Raw genomic sequence first — 16,743 nt, forward strand, 5'->3', positions numbered from 1 at the left:
GCTTGTAAGAGGTCCCAGACTAGGCGAACAACTGGCACGAACAGACGAACCCTCGAATGCAACACTGTAACACTTTGCGCTTATCACTTTATCACTTTTGATTTTCTGTTTGCACTTATTTCACTGAACTCTAAACTTTAAGTGGTTTGTACCTGAAACACGCAATTCTATCCTTCATTAAAAGTTAGTAATTGCGAAAACAGTATTACAATGTAACAGAAAAACATAATGAAAGATAAATAATTCAGTGGCTGGAAAAGAGACTAAACACTAGATCAAATAAACTACGTTTAAAATCTCTCACCGCATAAAGCCTGGGAACAAGAAAAAACTCTAGAAACGTTTACCTTCTTCCCCTAAAGAGACTAGGGAGAAGAGCAAAAACGATAACGTTACCCGCTTGAACGAAACGTTTATCCTCCTCTCTCTCCCTCCGTCTCTATCTATCTCTCTCTCTCTCTTGACTTAGAACCTGAGAGATGAGCCCAATTATATATATCGTTAAAACATATTATTGTTAAAGGAAAAAAACTGAAAGATTTCCCAAATAAAAAGTTCCTTTATTAGAATTAAAACCATTTAAGCTAAGAAAGAATGAACAAAACGCTAGAATCGGTTTACTCTTACTGCAATGTGAAACCGTGAATACTCTCTCTCTCTATCGTAACGATAGAGCGCAAGTTGAACGTTCTGAACGTCAACAACTGCAGAGACAAAACAAAACGTTAGTTCAACTTTGAAAACAGTACGAGACTATCAAAGAAATTCTTTCAAAAACATTAAAATAGCATATGTTAACAGGTAAAAACGAAATGACGGGCTCAATGTTAATTAACTTCGGTTCCAAGAAAAGACCGCCTACTATTAGGAAAGGTCGAATATAAACAAACATAAAAATTAATTTTAATAAGTTTATAATAAAAGGAAGTTAATCGAAGAGGCCTATAAAAGGCGGAGAGATATAAAATAAATCTATAACTTTGTTAAGCAAAAATAAGAAAGAGAGTCTACACTCTCTTCGACACCAACACTTCCGTCTAAGGGAAGGGTCGGCCATTTAAAAGTGAAAGAGAGTTCATACTCTCTTCGTCACCAAAATTAAATCATAAATTAAATCAAATTAATTCCAAAAACTTGCTAAGCTAATGATAAAGCTTCCTGAATAGCGAAGGCTAAACTCTAGAGCAAATACATCACCAAATCGTGAACAATAACTCCAGAATCAACAGCGTATCCATGTAGGTCTAGCCGGAGGCACGACAGAGGAAAAATTGAGGTGGTGTTGACAAGAAGTACTGGAGTACCTGACCACAGATGGCGCTGTTGTGTACACCCCCACCTGTATAGCGATCGCTGGCGTATCCCGACCGTAGATTTCTGTCGGGCAACAGAGTTGACAGCTACATGATTATCGGGTAAGATTGATATTGAAAAACCCCTTTTTGCAAACAATATTTACTATAACACAATTTATTACAAACCTTACTCTCCCTTGGTAAAAGGACCGACTGCACAAAACGTAAGTCAAAAATAAGCTGCAGTGCGAGGGTTTGATTAATTTCCTTAGCTTCGTCCAGGGCGCTTTCATAAGCTGAGGTCACGGCTTCACACACTTTAGCGATTAACTCTGACTGTGCGTTCCTGCAACGTAATGACCAAATTAAACTTTTTATCCAAGATACAAAGCACACTCACTAAATCAAGTACAATGTCTTTATGAATAACAAAATAAATCTCATTTAGTATATAATTTCTCAATACTTTGTAAAACCTCATGTAATAATAATAATAATAATAATAATAATAATAATAATAATAAAGAGCATAACACTTGAAACAGAGAAACTGATGGATTCCTAAGGAAGCAGGATGTAACCCAGAACCCCGCACTATAAACCATCACTCTATGTAAGCTGTGATTAACAAACAAACAAACAAACAAACAAATAATAATAATAATAATAATAATTATAATAATAAATGATGATAAATATTATACTTATGATTATTATTGTTATTAATAAATAATTTAACCAGACCCCTCATTCAAATTTTTCAACTCCATTGGGCTTTCCAAAGGGTTTCTTCTTGGTAAATATTAGATCTTAATCAACTACAGTTTACTAAAATTCTATCAGCTTGATATGAAAATGCAACAGAATTTAATTCTTCCAGTGTTTTTTTTATCCGGATCACTAGATTACTCAGCACCTTTTAAGATAAAAAATTTTTCTTGATAGAATACAGTATTGAATTAGCATAAATTTTGGAAATGAAAAAAGTTGAAATACCCTGATACAGTATAAGATTTTTTATAAGGACTGTAAGTTGGTAGAATATAAACAAAGTTTTTTTTTCAAACATTATAAACACAGCAGTTTAAATTTGTATAGTTTCATTAACAATATGCACACTTGATATATAAAGTAAATATGATATACCACCAGTAGAATGTCTAAAAAATAACTCTCCAAATTAAAGAAAAAAAAAAACAATAAAAAATGTTATTTTTATTAATAAAATAAATTTTTGAATATACTTACCCGGTGATCATATAAGCTGTCAGCTCTGCTGCCCGACAGAAAAACCTAAGGACAAAATACGCCAGCGATCGCTATACAGGTGGGGGTGTACATCAACAGCGCCATCTGTCGAGCAGGTACTCAAGTATTCCATGTAAACACAGAACCAATTTTCTCCTCGGTCCACTGGGTCTCTATTGGGGAGGAAGGGAGGGTCCTTTAATATATAATCACCGGGTAAGTATATTCAAAAATTTATTTTATTAATAAAAATAACATTTTTCAATATTAAACTTAGCCGGTGATCATATAAGCTGATTCACACCCAGGGGGGTGGGTAGAGACCAGCATTACATGTTTACATTATTAAGAGCTAAGTATTTTGTATTTCATTTTAGCAGTTATTCAAAATAACAAACATAAAATAAATAAGTACCTGGTAAGGAAGTCGACTTGAACAATTACTCTGCCTTTTTAAGTACGTCTTCCTTACTGAGCCTCGCGATCCTCATAGGATGCTGTGCGACTCCTAGGAGCTGAAGTATAAAGGGTTACAACCCATACTAAAGGACCTCATCAAAACCTCTAATCTAGGCGCTTCTCAAGAAAAGAATTTGACCACCCGCCAAATCAACCAGGATGCGAAAGGCTTCTTAGCCTTCCGGACAACCCAAAAACAACAATAAAAAACATTTCAAGAGAAAGATCAAAAAGGTTATGGAATTAGGGGAATGTAGTGGTTGAGCCCTCACCCACTACTGCACTCGCTGCTACGAATGGTCCCAGGGTGTAGCAGTTCTCGTAAAGAGACTGGACATCTTTAAGATAAAAAGACGCGAACACTGACTTGCTTCTCCAATAGGTTGCGTCCATTATACTCTGCAGAGATCTGTTTTGTTTGAAGGCCACTGAAGTTGCGACAGCTCTAACTTCATGTGTCCTTACCTTCAGCAAAGCATGGTCTTCCTCATTCAGATGGGAATGAGCTTTTCGTATCAACAGTCTAATATAATAGGAAACTGCATTCTTCGACATAGGTAAAGAAGGTTTCTTAATAGCACACCATAAAGTTTCTGACTGTCCTCGTAAAGGTTTAGTTCGTTTTAAATAGAACTTAAGAGCTCTAACAGGGCACAAGACTCTTTCTAGTTCATTTCCAACCAAATTAGAAAGGCTCGGAATATCGAACGATTTCGGCCAAGGACGAGAAGGTAGTTCGTTTTTGGCTAGAAAACCAAGCTGCAAAGAACATGTAGCCGTTTCAGATGAAAATCCGATGTTCCTGCTGAAGGCGTGTATCTCACTGACTCTTTTAGCTGTAGCTAAGCAGACGAGGAAAAGAGTCTTTAAAGTGAGATCTTTAAAAGAGGCTAATTGTAGCGGCTCGAACCTTTCTGACATAAGGAATCTTAGTACCACGTCTAAATTCCAACCTGGTGTGGCCAAACGACGCTCCTTCGAGGTCTCAAAAGACTTAAGGAGGTCCTGTAGATCTTTGTTGTTGGAAAGATCTAAGCCTCTGTGACGGAAGACTGCTGCCAACATGCTTCTGTAACCCTTGATCGTGGGAGCTGAAAGAGATCTTTCCTTCCTCAGGTATAAAAGGAAGTCAGCTATTTGAGTTACAGAGGTACTGGTTGAGGATACTGATACCGACTTGCACCAGCTTCAGAAGACTTCCCACTTCGACTGGTAGACTCTAAGAGTGGATGTCCTCCTTGCTCTAGCAATCGCCCTGGCTGCCTCCTTCGAAAAGCCTCTAGCTCTCGAGAGTCTTTCGATAGTCTGAAGGCAGTCAGACGAAGAGCGTGGAGGCTTGGGTGTACCTTCTTTACGTGAGGCTGACGTAGAAGGTCCACTCTTAGCGGAAGAGTTCTGGGAACGTCCACTAGCCATTGCAGTACCTCGGTGAACCATTCTCTCGCGGGCCAGAGGGGAGCAACCAACGTCAACCTTGTCCCTTCGTGAGAGGCGAACTTCTGCAGTACCTTGTTGACAATCTTGAACGGGGGGAATGCATAAAGGTCTAGATGGGACCAATCCAGTAGAAAGGCATCTATATGAACTGCTGCTGGGTCCGGGATCGGCGAGCAATAATTTGGGAGCCTCTTGGTCATTGAGGTTGCAAAGAGATCTATGGTAGGTTGGCCCCATGTGGCCCAAAGTCTCTTGCATACATTCTTGTGAAGGGTCCATTCTGTTGGGATGATTTGACCCTTCCAACTGAGGCGGTCCGCCATGACATTCATGTTGCCTTGAATGAACCTCGTTACTAGAGACAGGTTTAGATCTCTTGACCAGGTGAGGAGGTCCCTTGCGATCTCGTACAACTTCATAGAATGGGTCCCTCCTTGCTTGGAGATGTACGCCAAGGCTGTGGTGTTGTCGGAGTTCACCTCCACCACCTTGCCTAGAAGAAGGGACTTGAAGCTTTTCAAGGCCAGATGAACTGCCAGTAGCTCCTTGCAGTTGATATGTAACGCTCTTTGCTCCTAGTTCCAGGTGCCCGAGCATTCCCGACCGTCTAATGTCGCACCCCAGCCCGTGTCCGATGCGTCCGAGAAGAGAACGTGGTTGGGGGTCTGAACAGTCAGGGGCAGACCCTCTCTGAGGTTGATGTTGTCCTTCCACCAGGTCAGGCAAGACTTCATCTTCTCGGAAATAGGGATCGAGACCGCTTCTAGCGTCTTGTCCTTTCTCCAGTGAACAGCCAGGTGAAATTGAAGGGGACGGAGGTGCAGTCTCCCTAACGCAATGAACTGGTCCAGTGATGAAAGCGTCCCTATCAGACTCATCCACTGTCTGACTGAACATCGGTCCTTCATTAGCATGTTCTGGATGCATCCTTGGGCTTGACTTATTCTGGGGGCCGACGGAAAAGCCTGAAAAGCTTGACTGTGAATCTCCATCCCTAGGTACACAATAGTTTGGGATGGGACCAGTTGGGACTTTTCCATATTGACCAGGAGACCCAATTCCTTGGTCAGATCTAGAGTCCACTTTAGATTCTCCAGACAGCGACGACTGGATGAAGCTCTTAAAAGCCAGTCGTCCAAATAGAGGGAGGCTCTGATGTCTGCTAAATGCAGGAATTTGGCAATATTCCTCATCAGTTTCGTAAAGACAAGAGGCGCCGTGCTTAGGCCAAAGCACAGGGCTTGAAATTGGTAGACAACCTTCCCGTAAACGAACCTTAGAAAAGGTTGGGAATCTGGGTGGATGGGGACGTGAAAGTAAGCGTCCTTGAGGTCTAAAGAGACCATCCAGTCTTCCTTCCTGACCGCTGCTAGAACAGACTTTGTCGTCTCCATGGCGAACGTCTGCTTGGTGACAAAGACATTCAGAGCACTGACGTCTAGCACCGGTCTCCACCCTCCTGTCTTCTTTACCACTAAGAAGAAACGGTTGTAGAAGCCCGGGGATTGATGGTCCCGGACTTTGACTACCGCTCCCTTTTCTAGTAAGAGAGACACCTCTTGCTTCAAAGCTAGTCTCTTGTCCTCCTCTCTGTACCTGGGAGAGAGGTCGATGGGAGTCGTTGCTAGAGGGGGCTTGCGCAAGAATGGGATCTTGTACCCCTCTCTGAGCAACTTCACAGATTGTGCATCTGCGCCCCTGTTCTCCCAGGACTGCCAGTAGTTCTTGAGTCTGGCTCCCACTGCTGTCTGAAGAAGGTGGCAGTCAGACTCTGCCTCTAAAGGACTTGGTACCTTTCTTCTTGCTCCCACGTTTCCCTTCGGCACGAGCACCTCCTCTGCTGGAGGCTCTGCCACGAAAGGGCGGAATAAATCTTGACGCTGGAGTATCCATTCTGGGTCTAGACACGGAAGGCAAAGGGGTGGCTTTGCGTGCAGATGACACAACTAGGTCATGCGTGTCTTTTTGAATCAAGGAGGCAGCAATCTCCTTGATCAACTCCTCTGGGAAAAGGCACTTCGAGAGAGGAGCAAACATAAGCTCCGACCTCTGACATTGTGTTACTCCAGCTGACAAGAAGGAGCAAAGGTGTTCTCGTTTCTTGAGGACCCCGGAAACGAACGAAGCCGCAAGCTCACTGGAACCGTCCCGTATGGCCTTGTCCATGCAGGACATAATGAGCATGGAAGTTTCCTTGTCAGAAGGGGAGGTCTTCCTGCTCAACGCTCCCAAACACCAATCCAAAAAGTTAAACACTTCAAACGCTCTGAACACTCCTTTCATCAGATGATCTAAATCTGAAGGAGTCCAACAAATCTTGGAGCGTCTCATGGCCAGCCTGCGGGGAGAGTCTACTAGACTTGAGAAGTCGCCCTGGGCAGAGGCAGGAACTCCCAAGCCGAGAACTTCTCCCGTGGCATACCAGACGCTCGATCTGGAAGCGAGTTTCGCAGGGGGAAACAAGAATGCTGTCTTCCCAAGGTGCTTTTTGGACTGCATCCAATCTCCCAACACCCTTAAAGCTCTCTTGGACGAGCGGGCGAGGACGAGCTTCGTAAAGGCAGGCGCGGATGACTGCGTGCCTAAAGCGAACTCAGATGGAGGTGAGCGTGGGGCCGCAGAAACAAACTGATCGGGATACATATCCTTGAACAGTGCAAGTACTTTCCTAAAGTCCAAGGAGGGAGGCGTGGTCTTGGGTTCGTCGATGTCCGTGTGCGGGTCGTCAAGGTGTGCAGCGTCGTCATCATCAGAGAGTCCGTCGTCTGAATGCTGAGGAGGAAGCGGCAAAGGAGTAGGCATTGGCTGGTCAGCTGAGTCCGGCAGCACGGCTGCATGCGTGACTGCACTGGACGCAACGTCATGGAACTGTTGGCCAGTCTGTGAGCTGGCAACAACCATAGCTGCGCGGGGGCGCAAAGCGTCTGCTCCTGACTGTCTAGTCTGCTGTGGGCGAGTAGGGGTAACCACAGTGGGTTGCGGAGGTTGACGCACCGCGTCAAAACAAAACAACTTAGGTTGTTGTTGTTGTAACTCGCGAACGTCAACGGAGGGTTCCGTGCGTCGGCGAACGTCAACATGCGGCTGGCAGGGTACAGTGCGCATGGGTGGCGGGACTCTCACAGCTGGAGTGCGGGAGAAGGTAGCCTCAGCGTCAACTGGACGCACAACCGTGGTTGGTTGTAGGCTAACGGGTGCAGCGTCAACCTTCTCCGCACGAAAGTCCTGCATTAAAGATGACAACTGTGTCTGCATGGTCTGCAGCAAAGCCCACTTAGGGTCTACAGTAGCAGGTGCGGCAACAGACGGTGTTACTGCCTGTTGCGGTACCGCTTTGCCTCTCTTAGGAGGTGTGCAGTCATCTGAAGACTGCAGCGAGTCCGAACTGACCCAGTGGCTACAACTGGGCCGTTGGACTTGCGCGGAAGGGACCTTGCGTTTTTATTATTATTATTATTATTACTATCCAAGCTACAACCCTAATTGGAAAAGCAAGATGCTATAAGCCCAGGGGCTCCAATAGGGAAAAATAGCCCAGTGAGGAAAGGAAATTAGGAAATAAATAACTGAAGAGAACAAATTAACAATAAATCATTCTAAAAAAAGTAACAACGTCATAACAGATATGTCATATACAAACTACTAACAACGTCAAAAACAAATATGTCATATATAAACTATAAAAAGACTCATGTCCGCCTGGTCAACAAAAAAGCATTTGCTCCCACTTTGAACTTTTGAAGTTCTACTGATTCAACAACCCGATTAGGAAGATCATTCCACAACTTGGTAACAGCTGGAATAAAACTTCTAGAGTACTGTATAGTATTGAGCCTCGTGATGGAGAAGGCCTGGCTATTAGAATTAACTGCCTGCCTAGTATTACGAACAGGGAGGTCGTGAGACCTTGGTCCATTGTTTCTTCCGAGAAACATCTTCCGCAGACGAGGAATAAACGGGCTCTCTCGTCTTCTTGTGGGTGGGGCGATCTTGGCAAGATACGTCCGAAATCACGGAGGGAACGTCTGTCCGCTGATTAAAGCCTGTCGAACCCTTTGGTCGTACGACATTGCTTCTCCCCTGGGCTTGGGAGCTTGCAAGAGGTCCCGGACTGGGAGGACGACAGGCACGAACAGACGCACCCTCAAGCGCAACACTAACACTTTCCACAACACTACCACTCACTTTGTCACTACCCACTGCACTCTTACCCTTCAACTTCCTGGCGTCTGCCATGAGTTGGTTACGGTCACTCGCCAATGACTCGACTCTCTCACCCAGAGCCTGGATGGCACGCATCATATCTGCCATCGAAGGTTGTTGAGTGCTAGAAGGGGGATCAGGAGCAACCACTACAGGGGAAGGAATAGGTTGTGGGGCATGGGGAGAGGAAAAATCAACTGAGCGAGATGAACTCCTCCTGACTCTATCTCTCTCTAGCCTACGTGAATATTTCAGGAATTCGAGAAAATCGAATTCCGAAAGCCCAACGCATTCCTCACATCGATCTTCCAATTGACAGGTTTTACCCCGACAATTGGAACAAATGGTGTGCGGATCGATAGAGGCCTTCGGAAGCCGCCTTGAACAGTCCCTAGCACTACACTTCCTGTATTTGGGGACTTGAGAAGGGTCAGCCATCTTGAATCAGTCAAAGGGAAATTCAAAATCTATCCAAGTCGTCAACAAATAATCCAAAATTCAATCAAAGAATGCAAGGAAGTATTGAAGATAACCTCTGCAAAGCGAAAGCTAATAACTAGAAATGAGTACTTCACCAAAATCTGTGAAAATCAATCCAGTAAGCAACAGCGTATTTAGTAGGTCTTGCCGGTGGCACGACAGAGAGAAAATTGGTTCTGTGTTTACATGGAGTACTTGAGTACCTGCTCGACAGATGGCGCTGTTGATGTACACCCCCACCTGTATAGCGATCGCTGGCGTATTTTGTCCTTAGGTTTTTCTGTCGGGCAGCAGAGCTGACAGCTTATATGATCACCGGCTAAGTTTAATATTGAAAAAAGGCTGTGCAATATTTTCATTGATTGCAACATACAGTACACAGCTACTAAAAATGAGTTTTTTACCTGTGACAGATATCTATCTTAATGGGAAAATCTACAAAGAATGTTGCACAATGAGTACCAAACCAATGTATATAACTAACTGTAAATCAGCATTAAATGTTATAGTTGCTATGACTTCAAGTTTAAACTTACTGTACCTCCACTTCTACAAATTCATACCCATTTGGGTAATAATAGCATACATTATGACAGAATTTTTTAAATACTGGAGTAATAAGGGCTAATCGTTCACTGCATTTGTAGTTCATCATTATCCCTACTTTACTATTACAACTAATTTTGAGCTCCTAATTCCTTTTCAATATTAAGGTGAAATTCATTTCATGTTTTACTGTAATGTAATTTCTTATTTTCTGTGATCCACATTAGCATCTATCTCTATACATTACCTTCTTATTGTATGTGTAGATACACAATTGCTCTCATACATTACCTTGTTATTGTATAGTATGTGCAGCCACACAATTACTCTCATATATTACCTTGTTATTGTATGTGCAGCCACACAATTGACAGAGGAGCAAAGATGTGCAAGAGCTTGAGAAAGGACTGGAGTTGGATGGCCGGGTACGTAAATGGAAGATTTTACAATATTTCCTCCTTCCCCTTCTTCTTCTATAGTAACACTCTCCCACGTCTGTGTCAAAAGACAAACAACACTGTATGAATGAGCAAAATATTAATCTTTTAAAAAATAATTTGTATTTTTCCTAGCCATACAAACCTAAATCCTTTAATTAGAGAGATTATTTCACTGTAAGTTGGAATCAGTTGGTAAAGTTGGATAACAAGCGAAGGTGCAGGGCAAGGAGCTTTGGCCCCTCTCCAGTCAGAGAACCTTCACCTTTGACCTTTTGGCCCAGGACTTAGAGGGGTGGTTGAGGAAGGAAGTTGGATCAAATAACTCAGGTTGGTACAGCTAGGAAAAATAAAAATTACTTTTAGAATTTGTCATTTTTTCCTATGCAGCATACAAACCCTTCTCCTTTAATTAGGGAAACTCACTGCTTGGTAGGTTGGAAGCCAACTGGAACCCACACTGGAAAGTTCAATTTTCTTTCCTGAAAGTGATGAATGGTTTATCTTTAGAGAAGTGAAGCAAGAACCACCACTAAGCCCCCCTCCAACCCTTTTGCCTTTCCTATGGATGAAGGACAAATAGAAAAAGAGCTTTACATGTATACATGCAACAGATGAAAAACTGGAGATCCCTTTCCCCCGAAGGGGAATCAGTTAGAAGCAAATACCAAGTAGGATGATTAATAGGTTGGTATAAGATCCACCCTGGGGAATAGGGAGAGATACTTCTTTAAACTTAAAGAATGGTGCTGTGAAGTGGAATTTACCAACAACTGGGATGACCAGAATGTAATGTCTCTTCCTGAGAGATGGGACAGAAGAATGAAGAAGGGCCAGTCTTACTACCATTCATTCCAGACTTATATCTACACATTACCATAGACGAGATACATCTTTATCCTGTGTGCGAGATGGGCTAGTTACCCAACTACATGAGCAGCCACCACAGGTCCAGCACAAAGATATCAAGGGACTTGTGAGTAAACTCCTACAATTGAAAAGCCGTGAATGTGGTCTGCTTTTCCAGACACTGGCCTTCAACACTTGGACCACTGACAGATTTCTCCAGAAGGCAATAGTAGGGCCAATATCCCTAACTTGATAAGCCCTGGTCCTAAGTGACACCTCAGCTCTCTCGTCAGCTGAGGGATACACTCTGTGATTCGTCTCATTAAGCCAGAAAGACCATGTTCCTCGACACCTCTTTCTTAGACCTACAAGTACTAACAAGATCTCAAACAATCAGGGCTAAGGTATCGGGTCCTTTTGAGAAAGCAAAGCAGAGCCCTCACAAGACACAAGAGCATCTCTTGATCACAACACGAGGAGGACTCAAATCTGGGGTCCTGCGCCGCCGGGTTCTGAGTCCTGCCCATGAAGTCCATAAGAAAACTTAAGGAGACCTCCTCCCACCCCTTGGCATGCAACTCACAAACTCTCTACTCCAATTCTAGCGCTAGCAAAAAGTCTCGAGAGTCGAATCCCTGTCTGACAACCTCCTAAAAGGTTCAAACAGGGTACACGCAAGTGTCTTGAGGACCAAGGTCATGTTCCACTATTGGAGCCTGAGATTCCGAGGTGGGCAAGACTGCTTGAAGCTCCTCATGAGCATAAACAACTCACAGGAAGCAGAGAGTTCTACACCCTTCAATCGGAAGAACATACTCACTGCTGAGTGGAGGCCATTGATAGCTGTGACTGAGAGGCACTTCTCTTGTAAAGGAAAATGAGGAAATCCGCAATCTGTGCTAGAGTTGTTTCAGCCGAAGAAATATCCCTTCTAGACACTAATCACAAATACTGACACACTTTGCCTGGTAGACAGCTGTAGAGGACTTCCAAAGACATTGAGACATCTCCTGTTCAGTGCCTTGTGAAAAGCCTTTCGCTCAGATGAGATGAGGATATCCTCCACCCGTGAAGAGCTAAGGCCTACACAGCTTGGTGGTACCTATGCACGTGTGGCTGACAGAAGTGTGGGCCACAGGGGTAGTTCTCTCGGAACCTCAAACAGAAGAGCAGGTAGAATGGGATACCATTCAGCATGAGGTCATCTGGGAGCCACCAGGGTCATCCTGGGTCCTGGCACAATAAACACTGTTGATTACTGGCCAGATCAAGCTGAACGGATAAAAGCGTACACGTCCAGGTAACTGCATGGGTGTCGGAAGGCTTGTTATCCAACTTTAATGACAGATTCCAACACGTGCCGTTATAATCTCCCTAATTAAAGGACGTGGGTTTGTATGACACGTAGGAACCAATATCAGGTCAATCTTCCTACCTTTTAAAGCAACCAAAGAAAATATATATAAAATACACATAAAACTAATAAAATTTTCAATACGATATCCAATGCTACTCCTTAAACAAGTACTGTACCTATTATTTAGTGATTTTACTGTAAATAATTACCGGAAAGGAGGATATAATAGCCTCCACTGCTCCCTGTGAGAGTTCTGATGTAAGGGAATCTTTCAGTTCTGTATTCAGAGTATCTGTCAAAGATCCCAAGAAGAGACCAAAGAGACGGCTGCTGGTATTCTGCAATTCTAGATGAACCTTCGACCATGATTCAGATTCAATCCTCGAGCCAAGAGACACTCGCTGAGGGAAGAGACAAAGCAATACACAATTCACTATATACTTTACATGGAGCTGTACATATCTTAATCTGAATTTAAACTAGTATTGAGCTGCAGTGCTATTACGGTATTTCACATCATGAAACCGGTCCCAACTTAATGCTGAACTTAACTACTGCATTATAACTTTACTCTATGTTCAAAAAGTTACATAGTGTAAACACAGTAATCACACACACAACCACAGTATTTCTGAATTGACAATAATGTATCTACAATAAAAACTTTACAAACCATATATTTACATGAAGATCCTGAATAATTTCATATCCGTAGGCAAAGTTTTCAATTTCCATCTCAGTTTATTCATTCATACCTAAGATCTTTATTAGGCTTCAATATATCTAAGGGAAGTAACTGAAGAGTCTATTAATCTTAGATACTGTACTAATCACTTAAAATTCCTCTTCATTCTATCAATGAAAAAATTAAAACAGTACTGATAACAAATATTCTAATAGAATAAAACACAATTAAACAGATTAACAGATACCCTTGCAACATCCGGGTTCGTCAAATTAGCTGCAGAAGCACAGATCTGCATCTGGGGACAAACGTTTGGTAAAGCCTGACAAATACGTCCAACTACCACCAAAATAGTCAAGGCTGGAGAATGACTTGCAGTCCATATATCTTCGTCCCACTCATTATGTCTCTCAGGTGAGGGTACTGACTGATATTGCTTGGCTAATTTTTCTAGATCTAACACAAGCCTGAAAGAGAGAAGGAAAAAAATTATTTTAGGAATAATCTAATGGGGTCAACAACATACGGTGTAATTTATGGGTCCCACTGTAGGGAATAACAAAAATCTTTAAGGAGTACCTTCTCTGGTAGCTGTCTATAGCATTCAATAACCTTTACATCTGTTCCCTTTATTCTCTTTCAACAAACTGTTCAATTTCTTTAATTGTGTCTTGTTACAATTTTACAAAATATTTTTTAAGAATAAATCCTACAAACTAACTAACAGATTCCCTAAATGTGACTCAGTGGGCACAGCAAGCTGCTGTACTTTATGACAATAATAACAATGACATTAATAATAATATCTACTTGATTATGCAGTACAATAATAATAATAACAATGAAATGTAACAGGCATCTAAATTATAATTAAGTTTAACTAAATTACAGATACATTTCTGAAGTGAAATAGCTTGGACAAGGAATTTTTTCTATAAAAAGAAAAAAAAAATGTTATTTTCATTAGTAAAATAAATTTTTGAATATACTTACCCGATAATCATATAGCTGTCAGCTCTGCTGCCCGACAGAAAAAACCTACGGGCGGAATACGCCAGCGATCGCTATACAGGTGGGGGTGTACATCAACAGCGCCATCTGTCAAGTAGGTACTCAAGTACTCGATGTCAACACAGAACCAATTTTCTCCTCGGTCCACTGGGTCTCTATTGGGGAGGACGGGTGGGTCCTTTAATTTATGATCATCGGGTAAGTATATTCAAAAATTTATTTTACTAATGAAAATAACATTTTTCAATATTAAACTTACCCGATGATCATATAGCTGATTCACACCCAGGGGGGTGGGTAGAGACCAGCATTACATGTTGACATTATTATGAGCTAAGTATTCCGTATTTCATTTTAGCAGTTATTCAAAATAACAAACATAAAATAAATAAGTACCTGGTAAGGAAGTCGACTTGAACAATTACTCTGCCTTTTTAAGTACGTCTTCCTTACTGAGCCTCGCGATCCTCATAGGATGCTGAGCGACTCCTAGGAGCTGAAGTATGAAGGGTTGCAACCCATACTAAAGGTCCTCATCAAAACCTCTAATCTAGGCGCTTCTCAAGAAATGACTTTGACCACCCGCCAAATCAAGTAGGATGCGAAAGGCTTCTTAGCCTTCCGGACAACCCAAAAATAATAATAAAACATTTCAAGAGAAAGATTAAAAAAGGTTATGGAATTAGGGAATTGTAGTGGTCGAGCCCTCACCACTACTGCACTCGTTGCTACGAATGGTCCCAGAGTGTAGCAGTTCTCGTAAAGAGACTGGACATTCTTAAGATAAAAGACGCGAACACTGATTTGCTTTTCCAATAGGTTGCATCGAATATACTTGCAGAGATCTATTTTGTTTAAAGGCCACGGAAGTTGCGACAGCTCTAACTTCGTGTGTCCTTACCTTCAGCCAAGCTTGGTCTTCCTCATTCAGATGGGAATGAGCTTCTCGTATTAACAGTCTGATAAAATAGGATAAAGCATTCTCTGACATAGGCAAAGATGGATTCTTAACTGAACACCATAAAGCTTCAGACGGGCCTCGTAAAGGTTTTTAAATAGAACTTAAGAGCTCTTACAGGACATAATACTCTTTCTAGTTCATTTCCAACCATACGATAAGTTTGGAATATCGAACGATATTGGTCAAGGCCGAGAAGGCAGCTCGTGTTTGGCTAGAAAACCAAGTTGTAGAACATGTAGCCGTTTCGGATGAGAATCCGATGTTCTTGCTGAAGGCATGAATCTCACTGACTCTTTTAGCTGTGGTTAAGCATATCAGGAAAAGAGTCTTAAAGGTGAGATCTTTCAGGGAGGCTGATTGTAGCGGTTCGAACCTGTCTGACATAAGGAATCTTAGTACCACGTCTAAATTCCAACCAGGTGTAACCAAACGACGCTCCTTCGTGGTCTCAAAAGACTTAAGGAGGTCCTGTAGATCTTTATTGTTGGAAAGATCTAAGCCTCTGTGACGGAAGACTGATGCCAACATGCTTCTGTAACCCTTGATAGTGGGAGCTGAAAGAGATCGTTCTTTCCTCAGATATAAGAGAAAGTCAGCTATTTGAGTTACAGAGGTACTGGTCGAGGATATGGATACTGACTTGCACCAGTTTCGGAAGATTTCCCACTTCGATAGGTAGATTCTAAGGGTGGATATTCTCCTTGCTCTAGCAAACGCTCTGGTTGCCTCCTTCGAAAAGCCTCTAGCTCTCGAGAGTCTTTCGATAGTCTGAATGCAGTCAGACGAAGAGCGTGGAGGCCTTGGTGTACCTTCTTTACGCGTGGCTGACGTAGAAGGTCCACCCTTAGGGGAAGTGTTCTGGGAACGTCTACTAGCCATCGAAGTACCTCGGTGAGTCATTCTCTCGCGGGCCAGAGGGGAGCAACTAGCGTCAACCTTGTCCCTTCGAGAGAGGCGAACTTCTGCAGTACCTTGTTGACAATCTTGAACGGAGGGAATGCATATAGAACTAGATGTGACCAATCTAGTAGAAAGGCATCTATATGAACTGCTGCTGGGTCCGGGATTGGTGAGCAAAATATTGGGAGCCTCTTGGTCATCGAGGTTGCGAAGAGATCTATGGTTGGCTGGCCCCAGGTGGCCCAAAGTCTCTAGCCTACATCCTTGTGGAGGGTCCATTCTGTTGGAATTATTTGCCCCTTCCGACTGAGACAATCTGCCATGACATTCAAGTTGCCTTGGATGAACCTCGTTACTAGTGATATGTCTAGACCTTTTGACCAGGTGAGGAGGACCCTTGCAATCTCGTACAATGTCAGAGAGTAGGTCCCTCCTTGCTTGGAGATGTACTCCAAAGCCGTGGTGTTGTCCGATTTCACCTCCACCACTTGCCTTGAAGGAGAGACCTGAAGCTTTTCCAGGTCAGACTTACTGCCAGTAGCTCCTTGCAGTTGAAATGCATTGTCCTTTGACTCGAGTTCCATAATCCCGAGCATTCCCGACCGTCTAATGTCGCACCCCAGCCTACGTCCGATGCGTCCGAGAAGAGAACGTGGTTGGGAGTCTGAACAGTCAGGGGAAGACCCTCTCTAAGGTTGATATAGTCCTTTCACCAAGTCAGACAAGACTTTATCTTTCCGGAAACCGGGATCGAGACCGCTTCTAGCGTCTTGTCCTTTTTCCAGTGAAAAGCTAGATGGTATAGAAGAGGACGGAGGTGTAGTCTTCCTAGTGACACAAATTGATCCACGGATGACAGTGTCCCTACCAGACTC

General features: G+C 42.9%; 1 protein-coding gene across 1 annotated transcript in view; it reads right to left on the bottom strand.

The window, feature by feature from the left end:
* Positions 1-1,400: 1,400 nt before the first annotated feature.
* Positions 1,401-16,743, bottom strand: part of LOC137651798 (conserved oligomeric Golgi complex subunit 1-like) — an 82,739-nt gene continuing 67,396 nt past the window's right edge. Inside the window, exons 14-17 of the mRNA XM_068385016.1 lie at positions 13,244-13,463; positions 12,521-12,712; positions 10,009-10,163; positions 1,401-1,641 (exon numbers count right to left, since the gene is read on the bottom strand). Of these exons, the coding sequence (XP_068241117.1) occupies positions 1,401-1,641; positions 10,009-10,163; positions 12,521-12,712; positions 13,244-13,463 (808 nt within the window). The remainder of the gene's footprint in view (positions 1,642-10,008; positions 10,164-12,520; positions 12,713-13,243; positions 13,464-16,743) is intronic.

The sequence above is a fragment of the Palaemon carinicauda genome, chromosome 13 (genome assembly GCF_036898095.1).
Source record: "Palaemon carinicauda isolate YSFRI2023 chromosome 13, ASM3689809v2, whole genome shotgun sequence".
In the NCBI taxonomy this organism is placed as follows: domain Eukaryota; kingdom Metazoa; phylum Arthropoda; class Malacostraca; order Decapoda; family Palaemonidae; genus Palaemon; species Palaemon carinicauda.